The 15508-nt window shown below is 47.5% G+C and overlaps 2 protein-coding genes across 7 annotated transcripts in view; both read right to left on the bottom strand.

The window, feature by feature from the left end:
- Positions 1 to 14343, bottom strand: LOC132378494 (uncharacterized). 6 transcript variants are annotated; one of them, XM_059945446.1, is made up of 3 exons: positions 12719 to 12864; positions 12626 to 12687; positions 1 to 12439 (listed from the first exon to the last, which is right to left on the bottom strand). In XM_059945446.1, exon 3 carries the CDS (start codon positions 3413 to 3415, stop codon positions 2087 to 2089), a length of 1329 nt encoding a protein of 442 aa, XP_059801429.1. In that variant the 5' UTR covers positions 3416 to 12439; positions 12626 to 12687; positions 12719 to 12864; the 3' UTR covers positions 1 to 2086. The 6 variants fall into 6 exon arrangements, with proteins under 6 accessions (XP_059801429.1, XP_059801428.1, XP_059801430.1 ...); XM_059945445.1 differs by having other exon boundaries at positions 12626 to 12718; positions 12781 to 12849; XM_059945447.1 differs by lacking the exons at positions 12626 to 12687; positions 12719 to 12864 and adding an exon at positions 14302 to 14343 and having other exon boundaries at positions 1 to 11690.
- Positions 1 to 14769, bottom strand: part of aldh5a1 (aldehyde dehydrogenase 5 family, member A1 (succinate-semialdehyde dehydrogenase)) — a 39402-nt gene extending 24633 nt beyond the window's left edge. Inside the window, exon 1 of the mRNA XM_059945436.1 lies at positions 14395 to 14769. Within this exon, the coding sequence (XP_059801419.1) occupies positions 14395 to 14664 (270 nt within the window). The 5' untranslated portion in view covers positions 14665 to 14769. The remainder of the gene's footprint in view (positions 1 to 14394) is intronic.
- Between the last annotated feature and the right edge of the window lie 739 nt (positions 14770 to 15508).

Consider the following 15508-nt stretch of genomic DNA (forward strand, 5'->3'; position numbering starts at 1 on the left):
TATAAATATCAAAGAAAAATCAAGTGAATGGTGAATAGAGTTTATGCAGAGAAAATAAAACCACATATTCTAATAGTTACAATTCTGGCTATGAAATCCACATTCTTTTTTTTGGAATAATAACATTAGCATGATCAAGTTTTTAGGTAAGCCTGCAATATCACTGGCATGCTTTCTACAGATTTGATCCTCTGGCTCAATAGTGGCCGAATAAGAGTAATGGAATCCCATGGGTTGATGGAATACAATTCTGCTGCTGTTAATGGATGACAAGTGTTGAGGTGCTAGATCTTTTCAGCATGTAACTCATTTGGCATATTTGGTGTGAAGATGGGCTGTAGTTAGGTCTTTTATATAAACAGGCAAGCATTTCTGCAAAAATGGAACTTTTAAATACAGTATCTAGTAGATTTTCCCCTCAAGTTGGTTATTTCACCACCTGCCACAGACCAAGTCTACTACTTCAAGTTTATTGTCATTCAATCATATACATGTATATCACAAAATGAAACAATGTTCCTCAGGACTAAGGTGCACAACACAGTGCATATAACTCACACACAACACACAGTAATATTACCAGAAATAAATTACATATTATAAAGTATATTCCAGAAGATGGATATTTAGCAAAAGGGGCATTTACGACACAAGTAAAAAGTAAGCAGTACAACGCTGCCGGCACTTCATTCATGACAAGACCTTGCTGGTGGCAGGGTGTTCAGTAGTCTCATGGCCTGGTTTGGGGCGGGTGGGGGGAGAAGATGTTTCTCAAACTAACAGTCCTCATCCTAATGGTCTTCAGAACCCTTGGTGATGAAAATATTCCCTCTAAAGTATACTCTTTATGGTTACTGCTCTGATCACTTTTACTAGGTGGTGGTCAAGATAGCTGGAGTACTAATTCATCAACTGAGTTATAACTATTGGTAGTAACGGAGAAATCCTTGCCCGTATTTCAATCATTACACAGTGCTGAAGTTTCCTAGGGCCAATGTGTAAAGCCTCTAGTGGGCTTTATAGAAACATAGAAAATAGGCGCAGGAGTAGGTCATTCGGCCCTTCGAGCCTGCACCACCATTCAGTACGATCATGGTTGATCATCCAACTCAGAACCTTGTATCTGTTTTCTCTCCATACCCCTGATCCCTTTAGCCATAAGGGCCATATCTAACTTCCTCTTAAATATAGCCAATGAACCGGCCTCAACTGTTTCCTGTGGCAGAGAATTCCACAGATTCACCACTCTCTGTGTGAAGAAGTTTTTCCTCATCTCGGTCCTAAAAGACTTCCCCTTTATCCTTAACCTGTGACCCCTTGATCTGGACTTCCCCAACATCGGGAACACTCTTCCTGTATCTAGCCTGTCCAATCCCTTTAGAATTTTATATGTTTCAATAAGATCCCCCCTCAATCTTCTAAATTCCAGCGAGTATCAGCCTAGTTGATCCAGTCTTTCTTCATATGAAAGTCCTGCCATCCCAGGAATCAATCTGGTGAACCTTCTTTGTACTCCCTCTATGGCAAGAATGTCTTTCCTCAGATTAGGGGACCAAAACTGCACACAATATGCCAGGTGTGGTCTCACCAAGGCCTTGTACAACTGCAGTAGAACCTCCCTGCTCCTGTACTTGAATCCTCTTGCTATGAATGCCAACATACCATTCACCTTTTTCACCGCCTGCTGTACCTGCATGCCCACTTTCAATGACTGGTGCACAATGACACCCAGATCTCGTTGCACCTTCCCTTTTCCTAATCAGCTACCGTTCAGATAATAGTCTGTTTTCCTGTTCTTGCAACCAAAGTGGATAAACTCACATTTATCCACATTAAATTGCATATGCCATGAAATTGTCCACCCACCTAACCTATCCAAGTCACCCTGCATCCTCTTAGCATCCTCCTCACAGGTAACACTGCCGCCCAGCTTCATGTCATCTGCAAACTTGGAGATGCTGCATTTAATTCCCTTGTCTAAATCATTAATATATATTGTAAACAACTGGGATCCCAGCACTGAACCTTGCAGTACCCCACTAGTCACTGCCTGCCATTCTGAAAAGGTCCCATTTATTCCCACTCTTTACTTCCTGCTTGCCAACCAATTCTCTATCCACATCAATACCATACCCCCAATACCGTGTGCTTTAAGTTTGCACACTAATCTCCTGTGTGGGACCTTGTCAAAAGCCTTTTGAAAATTCAAATATACCACATCCACTGGTTCTCCCCTATCCACTCTACTAGTTACATCTTCAAAAAATTCTGTAAGATTTGTCAGACATGATTTTCCTTTCACAAATCCATGCTGACTTTGTCTGATGATTTCACCACTTTCCAAATGTGCTGTTATCACATCTTTGATAACCGACTCTAGCATTTTCCCCACCACCGATGGCAGGCTAACCGGTCTAGAATTCCCTGGTTTTTCTCTCCCTCCTTTTTTAAAAAGTGGGGTTACATTAGCCACCCTCCAATCCTCAGGAACTAATCCAGAATCTAAAGAGTTTTGAAAAATTATCACTAATGCTACTTCCTTAAGCACTCTGGGATGCAGACCATCTGGTCCTGGGGATTTATCTGCCTTTAATCCCTTCAATTTACCTAACACCACTTCCCTACTAACATGTATTTCCCTCAGTTCCTCCATCTCACTAGACCCTCGGTCCCCTACTATTTCCAGAAGATTAGTTATGTCCTCCTTAGTGAAGACAAAACCAAAGTAGTTATTCAATTGGTCTGCCATGTCCTTGTTCCCCATGATCAATTCACCTGTTTCTGACTGTAAAGGACCTACATTTGTCTTGACCAATCTTTTTCTTTTCACATATCTATAAAAGCTTTTACCGTCAGATTTTATGTTCCCTGCCAGCTTTCTCTCATAACCTTTTTTCCCTTTCCTAATTAAGCCCTTTGTCCTCCTCTGCTGGTCTCTGAATTTCTCCCAGTCCTCAGGTGTCCCACTTTTTCTGGCTAATTTGTATGTTTCTTCTTTGGTCTTGATACTATCCCTAATTTCCCTTGTCAGCCACGGGTGCACTACCTTCCCTGGTTTATTCTTTTGACAAACTGGGATGAACAAATGTTGTAGTTCATCCATGCAATCTTTAAATGCTTGCCATTGCATATCCATTGTCAACCCTTTAAGTAACATTTGCCAGTCTATCTTAGCTAATTTACGTCTCATACCTTCAAAGTTGCCCTTCTTTAAGTTCAGAACCTTTGTTTCTGAATTAACTATGTCACTCTCCATCTTAATGAAGAATTCCACCATATTATGGTCACTCTTACCCAAGGGGCCTCGCACGACGAGATTGCTAACTAACACTTCCTCATTGCTCAATACCCAATCTAGAATGGCCTGCTCTCTAGTTGGTTCCTTGACATGCTGGTTCAGAAAACCATCCCGCATACATTCCAAGAAATCCTCTTCCTCAGCACCCTTACCAACTGGTTCACCCAATTTATATGTAGATTGAAGTCACCCATTATAACTACTGTTCCTTTATTGCACGCATTTCTAATTTCCTGTTTAATGCCATCTCCAACCTCACTACTACTGTTAGGTGGCCTGTACATAACTCCCACCAGCGTTTTCTGCCCCTTAGTGTTATGCAGCTCTACCCATATCGATTCCACATCCTCCAGGCTAATGTCCTTCCTTTCTATTGTGTTAATCTGCTCTCTAACAAACAACGCTACCCCACCTCCTTTTCTTTCCTGTCTATCTCTCCTGAATATCGAATATCCCTGGATGTTGAGCTCCCATTCTTGGTCACCCTGGAGCCATGTCTCTGTGATCCCAACTATATCATATTCATTAATAACTATCTGCACATTCAATTCATCCACCTTGTTACGAATGCTCCTCGCATTGACACACAAAGCCTTCAGGCTTGTTTTTACAACACTCTTAGCCCTTATACAATTATGTTGAAAAGTGGCCCTTTTTGATTTTTGCCCTGGATTTGCCTGCCTGCCAGCCACTTTTACTTTTCACCTTTTTGCTTCTACCCTCATTTTACACCCCTCTGTCTCTCTGCACTTGTTCCCACCCCCCTGCCACATTAGTTTAAATCCTCCTGAACAGCAGTAGCAAACACTCCCCCTAGGACATTGGTTCCAGTCCAGCCCAGGTGCAGACCGTTCTGTTTATACCGGTCCCACCTCCCCCAGGACTGGTTCCAATGCCCCAGAAATTTGATATCCTCCTATTTCTACTCTGACTAGCACATGGCACTAGTAGTAATCCAGAGATTATTACCTTTGTGGTTCTACTTTTTAGTTTATCTCCTAACTCCCTAAATTCACCTTGTAGGACCTCATCTCATTTTTTACCTATATCATTGGTACCTATGTGCCATGACCACTGGCTATTCACCCTCCCATTCCAGAATGTCCTGCCCCTGCTCAGAGACATCTTTGACCCTTGCACCAGGGAGGCAACATACCAACCTGCAGTCTCAGTTGCAGCCGCAGAAACGCCTATCTATTGCCCTTACAATTGAATCCCCTATCACTAGAGCTCTCCCACTCCTTTTCCTTCCCTCCTGTGCCGCAGAGCCACCCTGGTGCAATGAACTCGCTGCTGCTACCTTCCCCTGATGAGACATCTCCCCCAACAGTATCCAAAACAGTATATCTGTTTAGGAGGGAGAGGACCTCAGGGGACTCCTGCACTACCTGTCTACTGCTACGCTGTCTCGTGGCCACCCCTTCCCTTTCTACCTGCGGTGTAGCCAACTCACTGAATGTGCTATTCACGACTTTCTCAGCATTGCGGATGCTCCAGTATGAATCCAATCGCAGCTCCAGATGCTCAATGCGGTCTGCCAGAAGCTGCAGCTGGACACACTTCCTGCACACAGTCGTCAGGGACACTGGAAGTATCCCTGATTTCCCACATACTGCAGGATGAACAAACCACAGGGCCGATCTCAGCTGCCACGACCTACCCAATATGTTGCCTCAACTTTTGAAACGTTCTCCTTTGGAGTGAAGCTCGTCCTCAGCCTCTGCTCGCTGAAGCCTCTCGAGACAAAGCCTTCCTACTCTGTCTCCCACTACTCTGTCGCCCGCTCCGGCAAACTGCTCTCTTTAAATACTCCCCCTGCCTCACGGTCTGACTAACACGCGTTTGCGCAGTCGTGCCCCCGTTAAACTGTCGAAGAAGAAAAAAATGACAAGATATGCCAGGGAACTTGTTGGATCAGAGTGGAAGGCTGGATGAAAGATCAGATTCAATGACGATATCAATGTCAAGCTGTGGTGATTACCTCACGATTGAGGTCAGCTGGACTAGGTGTGCATTTGCAACATCCAAACCATGTCCCAGGCTGAAATCAGCTGGTCTACCCAGTTTTATTTCTTTATGAGAAACACTAACGACTTGATTCAATATTTCAAAGGCAGTGCCAAGTTTGACTCCCTTTGAGAATGAACTGCTTATTGAATGTTCAGCCCACCATTTCATGCTGATTATGAAGTACCTTCTAAACTTTTTTTTCTCCATTGTTTAATAGTACATAGCTAGTGTGTTGAGAATGGATCCAGGGTTAGTGGCATGTCCTTTGCATGAGATGTGGCAACTCTAGGCTCTCTGACAAATATATCTGCATGAAGTGCATCGAGCTGTAGCTCCTTAGAGACTGTGTTAAGGGACAGGAGCTGCACCTGGATGACCTTCGGCTCATATGGGAGAATGAGGAGGCGACAGGTAGTTACAGGGAGGTAGTCACCTCTAAGTTGCAGGAGACAGGTACCTGGGTGGCTGTCAGGAGAAGGAAAGGGGCCAGTTCAGAGTACCCCTGTCGATGTTCCCCTCAATAATAAGTGTACCACTCTGGATACTGGCGGCAGGGGGGGGGGCGGATGCGTTGCAAGAGAAATGATCTACCGGGGAAGTTGGTGGGGTGGGGAAGAAGAGAAATGCAACAGTGACAGGGGATTCAGTTGTTACAAGGGATTCTGTGGGCATGAAAGAAACAACGGATGGCATGTTGTCTCCCAGATGCAATGATCACACAGCAGATGACCAGATCCACAGCATTCTAAAGGGGGAGGGTGAACAGTCAGAAGGCGTGGTACATATTGGTGCCAACAACAATGAAAAGAACTAAGAACTTTGCTAATTGCTCTTTTTCCAGCAAACAATCATCGCAAGCAGTAGTGTGCAACTTCCCACTGGACTTGGGGTCAGGGTCCAGGTCCCAGAGCGCATCGATGTGACTAAACCTGATGCTTGGATGACAATTTGGGCTCCGGGCCAGATTGAAAGGGTCAGGGTGTTGGGACCAGAGGCGAGGGTCGGGCCAGTCCAGCTCACTGCTCTGCTCTGCTCTGTACTGAACTCTGGACAGACTCTGTTTGAGGAGCTCAGCAGGCCAGGCAGCATCTATGGAAAAGAGTACAGTTGACATTTCGGGCCAAAACCCTTCGGCAGGATTGGAGGAAAAAGCTGAGGAGTAGATTTAAAAGGTGGGGGGAGGGGTAGGGAGAGAGAAACACTAGATGATAGATAAAGCCTGCAGGGAGAGGAGTGAAGTAAAGAGCTGGGAAGTTGATTGGTGAAAGAGATACATGGTTGGAAAAGGGAGAGTCTGATAGAAGAGGATGGTGGGCCACAGAAGAAAGAAAAGGGGGAGGAACACCAGAGGGAGGTGATAGGCGGGCAAGGAGATACGGTGAGAGAGGGAAAATGGGATGGCAAATGGTGAAGGGGGGTAGGAAGAGCATCACTGGAAGTTCCAGAAATCAATGTTCATACCATCAGGGTGGAGGCTACCCAGAGGTGGTGTTCTTCCAACCTGAGAGTGGCCTCGTTACGACAGTGGAGGAGGCCATGGATAGACATACAGGAATGGGAATGGGAAGTGGAATTAAAATGGGTGGTCACTGAGAGATTCCACTTTATCCAGCAGACGAGCGTAGGTGATCAGCGAAGCGGTCTCCCAATCTACATCGTGTCTCACTGTTATACAGGAGGCCACATTGGGAACTATGATGTTGTGGCCATTACAGAGACTTGGAAGACTCGGGCAGGAATGGCTGCTGAGCGAGTGTGCTGGCCTTTAGATGTTTTAAAAAGGAAAGGGAGGGAGGCAAAAGAGGTGGGGCAGTGGCACTACTAATCAGGGGTAGTATCACAGCTGCAGAAAAGGAGGAAGTCATGGAGGGATTGCCCACTGAGTCAGTGTGGGTGGAAGTCAGAAACAGGAAAGGGGGCCCTCCAAATAGTAACAGGGACATCAAAGAGCAGATAGGGAGGCAGATTCTGGAACAGTGCAATAATAAAAGGGTTGTTGTGATGGGTGATTTTAACTTTCCTAAAATTGACTGACATCTCCTTAGGGCAAGGAGTTTGGATTGGGTGGAGTTTGTTACGCATGTTCAGTTTGGTTTCCTGATGCAATATATCGATTAGCCAACTAGAGGAGAGGCTGTACTTGATCTGGTATTGGGTAGTGAACCTGGTCAGGTGTCAGATCTCTCGGTGGGAGAGCATTTTGGAGGTAGTGATCACAACTCTATCTCCTTTACCACAGCACTGGAGTGGGGGTAGGGGCAGACAATTTGGGAAAAACATTTAATTGGGGTAGAGGAAAATATGATGCCATTAGGCAGGAAGTGGGGAACATTTGCATGGCATTCTGCATAGGATGTATGTACCATTGAGGCAGGGAAAGGAATGTAAGGTAAAAGAACCATGGTGTACAAATGATGTAGAAAATTTAGTTAAGAAGAAAAGCTTATGAAAGGTTCAAGAAACTAAGTACTGTTGGAGCTCTAGAAAATTATAAAAGTGCCAGGAAGGAGCTCAAGAATAAAATTAGGAGGGCTACAAGGGTCCATGAGAAGGCCTTGGCGAGCAGCACTGAGGTAAACCCCAAGGCATTTTACAAGTATGTGAAGAGCAAGAGGACGAGCCATGTGAGAATAGGACAAATTGTGAGTGAGAACGAAAAAGTGCATAGAGCTGGAGGAGGTAGTACTTAATGAATACTTTGCTTTAGTATTCACCAGTGAAAAGGGCTTTAGTAATTGCAGGGATAACATACAGTGGACTGAAATGCTTGAGTGTACAGACATTAAGAAAGGGGACGTGCTGAAGGTTTTGAAAGGTATTAAGTTAGATAAGTCACCAGGACTGGACTACTGTGGGAAGCGAGGGAGGAGATTGCTGAGCCTTTGGCGATAATCTTTGCATCATTAATAGGGGCAGAAGATGTACCAGAGGATTGGAAGGTTGCAAATGTTGTTCCCTTGTTCAAGAAAGGGAGTAGAGATAACCGAGGAAATTATAGGCCAGTGAGTTTTACTTCAGTGGTGGGCAAGTTGTTGGAGAAGATCCTGAGAGGCAGGATTTATGAGCATTTGGAGAGGCATAAGCTGATCAGGGATCATCAGCATGGCTTTGTCAAGAGCAGGTTATGTCTTACGAATCTGATTGAATCCTTTGAGGATGTAACAAAACGCATTGATGAAGGTAAAGCAGTTGATGTAGTGTATATGGATTTGTTAGGTATTTGATAAGGTTCCCCATGCAAGGTTCATTCAGAAAGTAATGAGGCATGGGATCCAAGGAGACCTTGTTTTGTGGATCCAGAATTGGCTTGGCCATGGAAGGCAAAGGCTGGTTGTGGACAGTTTGTATACTGCATGGAGAATGGTGACCAGCGGTGTTCCGCAGGGATCTGCTCTGGGGTCCCTCCTCTCTTATAAAAATCACAATGATCTGGATGAAGAAGTAGTAAGTTTGCTGATGACACAAAGGTTGGAGGTGTTGTGGATAGTCTGGAGGGCTGTCAGAGGTTACAGGGGGACATCGATAGGATGCAGAACTGGGCTGAGAAGTGGCAGATGGAGTTCAATCCAGATAAGTGTGAAGTGAAGTGGTTCATTTCAGTAGGTCAAATTTGAAGACAGAAAATAATATTAATGATAAGACTCTTGACAGTGTGAGGGATCAGTGAGATCTTGGGTTCCATGTCTATTGGATACTCAAAGCTGCTACACAGGTTGACAGTGTTATTAAGAAGGTGAATGGTGTGACAGCCTTCATCAACCATGGAACTGAGTTCAAGAGCCGTGAGGTAATGTTACAGATATGCAAGACCTTAGTTAGACCCCACTTGGAGTACTGTATTCAGTTCTGGTCACCTCATTACAGGAAGGATGTGGATACTATAGAAAGAGTCAGAGGAGATTTGGCAGGGTGTTACTTGGATTGGAGCGCAAGCCTTACGAGAATAGGTCAAGTGAACTTGGCCTTTTCTCCTTGGAGTGATGGAGGATGAGAGGTGACCTGACAGAAATGTATAAGATGATGAGAGACACTAATTGTGTGGATAGCCAGAGGCTTTTTCCCAGGGCTGAGATGGCTAACATGAGGGAGCATAGTTTTAAGGTGTTGGAAGTATGTATAATGGGGATGTCAGAAGTAAATTTCCCACACATAGTGGTGGGTGTGTGGAATGCACTGCCAGTGAAAGTGGTAGAGATGGATACAATAGGGTCTTTTAAGAGACTCTTAGAAAGGTACATGGAGTTTAGAAAAATAGAGGGCTATGCAGTAGAGAAATTCTAGACAGCTTCTGGAGTAGGTTACATGGTTGGCACAAAATTGTGGGCTGAAGTGCCTGTAATGTGCTCTATGTTTCACCAGACACAGTACATGGCCCCAACGGACTCACAGGTGAAGTGTTACCTCACCTGGAAGGACTGTTTAGGGCCCTGAATGGTAGTGGGGGGGGGGGGGGATGGTGGTGGTGTTGGGGCAGGTATAGCACTTGTTCCACCTGCAAGGATAAGTGCCAGGAGGGAGATCAGAGGGGAGGGACGAATGGACAAGGGAATCGCATAGGAAACAATCCCTGTGGAGGGCAGCAAGTGAGGAGGAGGGAAAGATGTGCTCAGTGGTGGGGTCCCATTGGAGATGGCTGGATATGGAGACTGGTGGGGTGGTAGGTGAGGACAAGAGGAGCCCTATCCCTGGTAAGGTGGCAGCAGAATGCGGTGAGAGCAGGCGTGCGTGAAATGGAAGAAATGTGACCGAGGGCGGTGTTGATGGTGGAAGAAGGGAAGCCCCTTTCCTTGAAGGAGGATATCCTGGCAGCAGATGCAGCGGAGACAGAGGAGTTGAGAAAAGGGAGGTGAGAAATGGACCAGGTGAATTTGAAGGCAGGATGGAAGTTGGAGGCAAGGTAGATGAAGTCAACAAATTCTGCATGGGTGCAGGAAGCAGCACCAATGCAGTTGTCGATGTAGTATAGGAAAAGTGTGGGATGATCACCAGCGTAGGCTTGCAACAGACTGTTCCTCGTAGCCAACAGGCAGGCAGGCAGCTGGGACCCATGTGAGTGCCCATGGCTACATTTTTTCATTGAAGGAAATGGGAGGAGCCAAAGAAGAAATTATTTAGAGTGAGGACAAGTTCTGCTAGGCAGAGGAGAGTGGTGGTGGCAGGGAACTGACTGGGTCTGGTGTCCAGAAAAAAACTGAGAGCTTTGTTGCCCTCCTGGAGGGGGGTGGCGGTGTATAGGGTCTGGACATGCATATTAAAATAAGATGACAGGGGCCAGGGAACCTGAAAGAATTGAAAAGATCCGGAGTGTGTGAAGTTTTAAACTAATTGATTTATTTTATATTGTAGAATCATACAGCACAGAAACAGGCCCTTCCGCTCATCAGGCTTATACTAACCTTTAAGCATCCATTCACATGAACCCTCCACAATTTATTCTTCCAATTTTTTTAATCAACCTCCTGCACCCACCCAAAGCTACACTAGAATTATCCTGCATGTCGCTGGGATCTGGGAGGAACCTGAAGCACCTGTAGCCAATATTGGCAGTCACAGGTCAACACTTAACAGGCACAGGGCTGGAGGTGAGGACTGCATCCAGCTCACTGAAGCCGTATTGCAACAGGTCCACTAGCAGGAGTTACCGTGCTGTACAGTCGTCCCTCCTTAATCCGCGAGGGATTGGTTCCCGGACCCCTCGTGGATACCAAAATTCGCGAATGCTCAAGTCCCTTATTCAATCTGTCTCAATACGGTGGACCTTAGGACCCAGCGGAACCCAAGAACTTATTTATCCTGTGTCGGTGCAGTGGACATTAGGACCCAGCGGCAGAGATCTGAATCCGCAGTGTTTCTGTTCACGAAAATAATCACGATAACGAGTGAAAATAAAGTGAAAATAATAAAGCAATCGGAAAGAGGTGAAACGCCATCGGTCATTGGAAAAGCGTTAAGTTACGTTGGTCAACAATCGGAACAATTTTAAAGGATAAAGTAAGAAAAGCTCTGCTCCGATGAAAACTCCAATTATTACTAAGCAACACAGTGGTTTAATTATTGGGTTTTGGGTTTTTGATCCTCCACATCAACCTGGCACGGTGGAGAGCGCACTCCGGAGCGGTCTGTCACTGGATCGAACTCAGGAACTTCTGTTCCCGAGCCTGGCGCTGAAACATACATTCTTAAGTGTTTTATATATGCACAGAAAGGTAAAATACATACTATATACAAATGCAAACATTTGACTAACTGACGCTAAATAATACCAGATGTACCTGTTCTGACTTACTTAGTAAGACAACTTCCGATTTTTTGATTCCGATCCACGATAACTCACGCACATCCTCCCGTATACTTCAAATCATCTCTAGATTACTTATAATACCTAATACAATGTAAATGCTATGTAAATAGTTGTTATACTGCATTTTTTAGTGAATAATGACAAGAAAAAAAGACTGTACATGCTCGAACAACAAGTGCTGGAAGAGCACTTCTAGGTTTTCGTGGCTGGGGTGAATTCGTGGATGCGAAATTCGCGGATAAGGAGGGCCGACTTCATGTTAAATAGAACAGCAGCTGCCACTGTGCTTCACCTAGCAGAACTGCTGCCTCACAGCTGATAGATTCCAAGCCGTTGATGGTCCTCTTAACTAGTTAACTGGCTTCCTTCTATTCACCACCCTCACACCCTTCTTCCATCTCCACATGTCCATGTTAGATAAGAGCCTTGCTGTTTTGCTGCAAAATGATAACGGCAGGTCCAATGAAATACGTATATGCACAATGTACAATGAACAGCTCCTGACAGCCAGCTCTACCATTATATTTTCTGATACAACTGAATGTCTAGTTAAGCCATTTCAAAAGAGCAAAGGGATTTTACTTACGGTACTATGTTCACAGCTGCCCAGTGATCAGCGACCCCTAATTAGACCACTACCCCATCAGCCAGCAGCTCCCCCCACCCCCCCAATCCAGGCACTGCTCATCACCACCTTCTCCATTCAGACCTCTGCCTATATTGGAGTATTGGAGTATAAAACTTGTATCATTTGCTCTAGTCAGTTTGCTATGCATGCCAGACCTCTGTCCATCACCACCTTCTCCATCCAGACCTCTGTCCATCACCACCTTCTCCATCCAGACCTCTGTCCATCACCACCTTCTCCATCCAGGCCTCTGCTCAACACCACCTTCTCCATCCGGACCTCTGTCCATCACCACCTTCTCCATCCGGACCTCTGTCCATCACCACCTTCTCCATCCGGACCTCTGTCCATCACCACCTTCTCCATCCGGACCTCTGCTCAACACCACCTTCTCCATCCAGACCTCTGTCCATCACCACCTTCTCCATCCAGACCTCTGTCCATCACCACCTTCTCCATCCAGGCCTCTGCTCAACACCACCTTCTCCATCCAGGCCTCTGTCCATCACCACCTTCTCCATCCGGACCTCTGTCCATCACCACCTTCTCCATCCGGACCTCTGCTCAACACCACCTTCTCCATCCAGACCTCTGTCCATCACCACCTTCTCCATCCGGACCTCTGTCCATCACCACCTTCTCCATCCGGACCTCTGCTCAACACCACCTTCTCCATCCGGACCTCTGTCCATCACCACCTTCTCCATCCGGACCTCTGTCCATCACCACCTTCTCCATCCGGACCTCTGTCCATCACCACCTTCTCCATCCGGACCTCTGTCCATCACCACCTTCTCCATCCAGACCTCTGCTCAACACCACCTTCTCCATCCGGACCTCTGTCCATCACCACCTTCTCCATCCGGACCTCTGCTCAACACCACCTTCTCCATCCGGACCTCTGTCCATCACCACCTTCTCCATCCGGACCTCTGTCCATCACCACCTTCTCCATCCAGGCCTCTGCTCAACACCACCTTCCTCCATCCAGGCCTCTGCTCAACACCACCTTCTCCATCCGGACCTCTGCTCAACACCACCTTCTCCATCCAGACCTCTGTCCATCACCACCTTCTCCATCCAGGCCTCTGCTCAACACCACCTTCTCCATCCAGGCCTCTGCTCAACACCACCTTCTCCATCCAGGCCTCTGCTCAACACCACCTTCTCCATCCGGACCTCTGTCCATCACCACCTTCTCCATCCAGACCTCTGTCCATCACCACCTTCTCCATCCAGGCCTCTGCTCAACACCACCTTCTCCATCCAGGCCTCTGCTCAACACCACCTTCTCCATCCGGACCTCTGCTCAACACCACCTTCTCCATCCAGACCTCTGTCCATCACCACCTTCTCCATCCAGACCTCTGCTCAACACCACCTTCTCCATCCGGACCTCTGTCCATCACCACCTTCTCCATCCAGACCTCTGTCCATCACCATCTTCTCCATCCAGGCCTCTGCTCAACACCACCTTCTCCATCCGGACCTCTGTCCATCACCACCTTCTCCATCCAGACCTCTGCTCAACACCACCTTCTCCATCCAGACCTCTGCTCAACACCACCTTCTCCATCCAGGCCTCTGCTCAACACCACCTTCTCCATCCAGGCCTCTGCTCAACACCACCCTCTCCATCCGGACCTCTGCTCATCACCACCTTCTCCATCCGGACCTCTGTCCATCACCACCTTCTCCATCCGGACCTCTGTCCATCACCACCTTCTCCATCCAGGCCTCTGCTCAACACCACCTTCTCCATCCGGACCTCTGTCCATCACCACCCTCTCCATCCGGACCTCTGCTCAACACCACCTTCTCCATCCGGACCTCTGTCCATCACCACCTTCTCCATCCGGACCTCTGTCCATCACCACCTTCTCCATCCAGGCCTCTGCTCAACACCACCTTCCTCCATCCAGGCCTCTGCTCAACACCACCTTCTCCATCCGGACCTCTGTCCATCACCACCTTCTCCATCCAGGCCTCTGCTCAACACCACCTTCTCCATCCGGACCTCTGTCCATCACCACCCTCTCCATCCGGACCTCTGTCCATCACCACCTTCTCCATCCGGACCTCTGCCCAGAGGCTCCCCTCGTTCCCGGCGGCCGGATGCCGCGGGTTGTACCCCCTACCCCCCGCTCCGGGGCTCACCTTGCTGGTAGCTGCTCTCCAGCCGGGCAGGCCTTCGTATGCCGCCTTCACTGCGGCCCTGGCGTCCGGTGGCCCGCAGTCAGCCACCGTGGTCAGCTGTTGTCCACTGGCCGGCTCCTGCACGGCGAACACGCCGCCGCTCTCCGCCTCCAGCCAGCGCCCGCCGATGTAAGCCTGCGAGCGCAGCAGCGCCGAGCCTGCCAAGGTCGAGCAGGCCTGGACTTGAGACCAAACGGTGGACAACATGTCCCAGCAGCCACGTCGTAACATTGCCTCGATTCAGCGGCTGCGATCCACTACCTTCCCCGGCAGTACAAGGGAACTGTACTGTCTACAGTAGCACCGCCCACCTCACACAACCAATGCATTGCCGCAGACACAAGGAAGAGACTTGCACTCGCTGGAAATCTACAGCAATTGAGCAAATCAGGCAGCCTCTGTGGAGAATCATAGACCATCACGTCACAGAAATAGGCCCTTTGGCCCATCTAGTCCGTGCCAGAACTGGCTAGTGCCTTTGATCCGCAGAAAACATCTGGCCAAATCCTAAAAATCTGTGCTAATCAACTGGCTGGAGAGTTTACTGACATCTTTAACCTCTCACTTCGGCAGTCTGAGATACCCACCTGTTCAAGCAGGCTTGGATCATACTGGTGCCCAAGAAGAAGGTGCTGACCTGCCTCAACGTCTATCATCCAGTGGTACTTGCATCCTCTGTGATGACGTGTTTTGAGGTGTTGGTCATGAAGCCAGTCAACTTCTACCTGGGGAGTGATTTGGATCCACTCTAATTTGCCTACCATCACAACAGATGCCTTACATTGGCCCTCCACTCTGCTGTAGAGCATCTGGACAATGAAGATGCTTACATCAGGATGCTCCTCATTGACTACAGCTCAGCATTCAACACTCTCACCTCCTCAAAACTAACCAACAGGTTCCAAGACCCAGGGCTCAATATCTCCTTGTGCAACTGGATCCTCGATTTCTTCACTTGCAGACCCCAGTCAGTAACAATTGGCAACAACATGTCTTCCATGATCTCCATCAGCATAGGTGCAAAACAGGGCTGCGTGCTTAGCCCCCTGTTCTACTTGCTTTATACTTACGATTG

Source organism: Hypanus sabinus, chromosome 20, assembly GCF_030144855.1.
Source record: "Hypanus sabinus isolate sHypSab1 chromosome 20, sHypSab1.hap1, whole genome shotgun sequence".
Classification (NCBI taxonomy): domain Eukaryota; kingdom Metazoa; phylum Chordata; class Chondrichthyes; order Myliobatiformes; family Dasyatidae; genus Hypanus; species Hypanus sabinus.

Coding starts and splice junctions, on each gene's coding strand:
- LOC132378494 (XM_059945447.1), bottom strand. CDS start 3,415: ATGCGGGATGGTTTTCTGAACCAGCATGTCAAGGAACCAACTAGAGAG.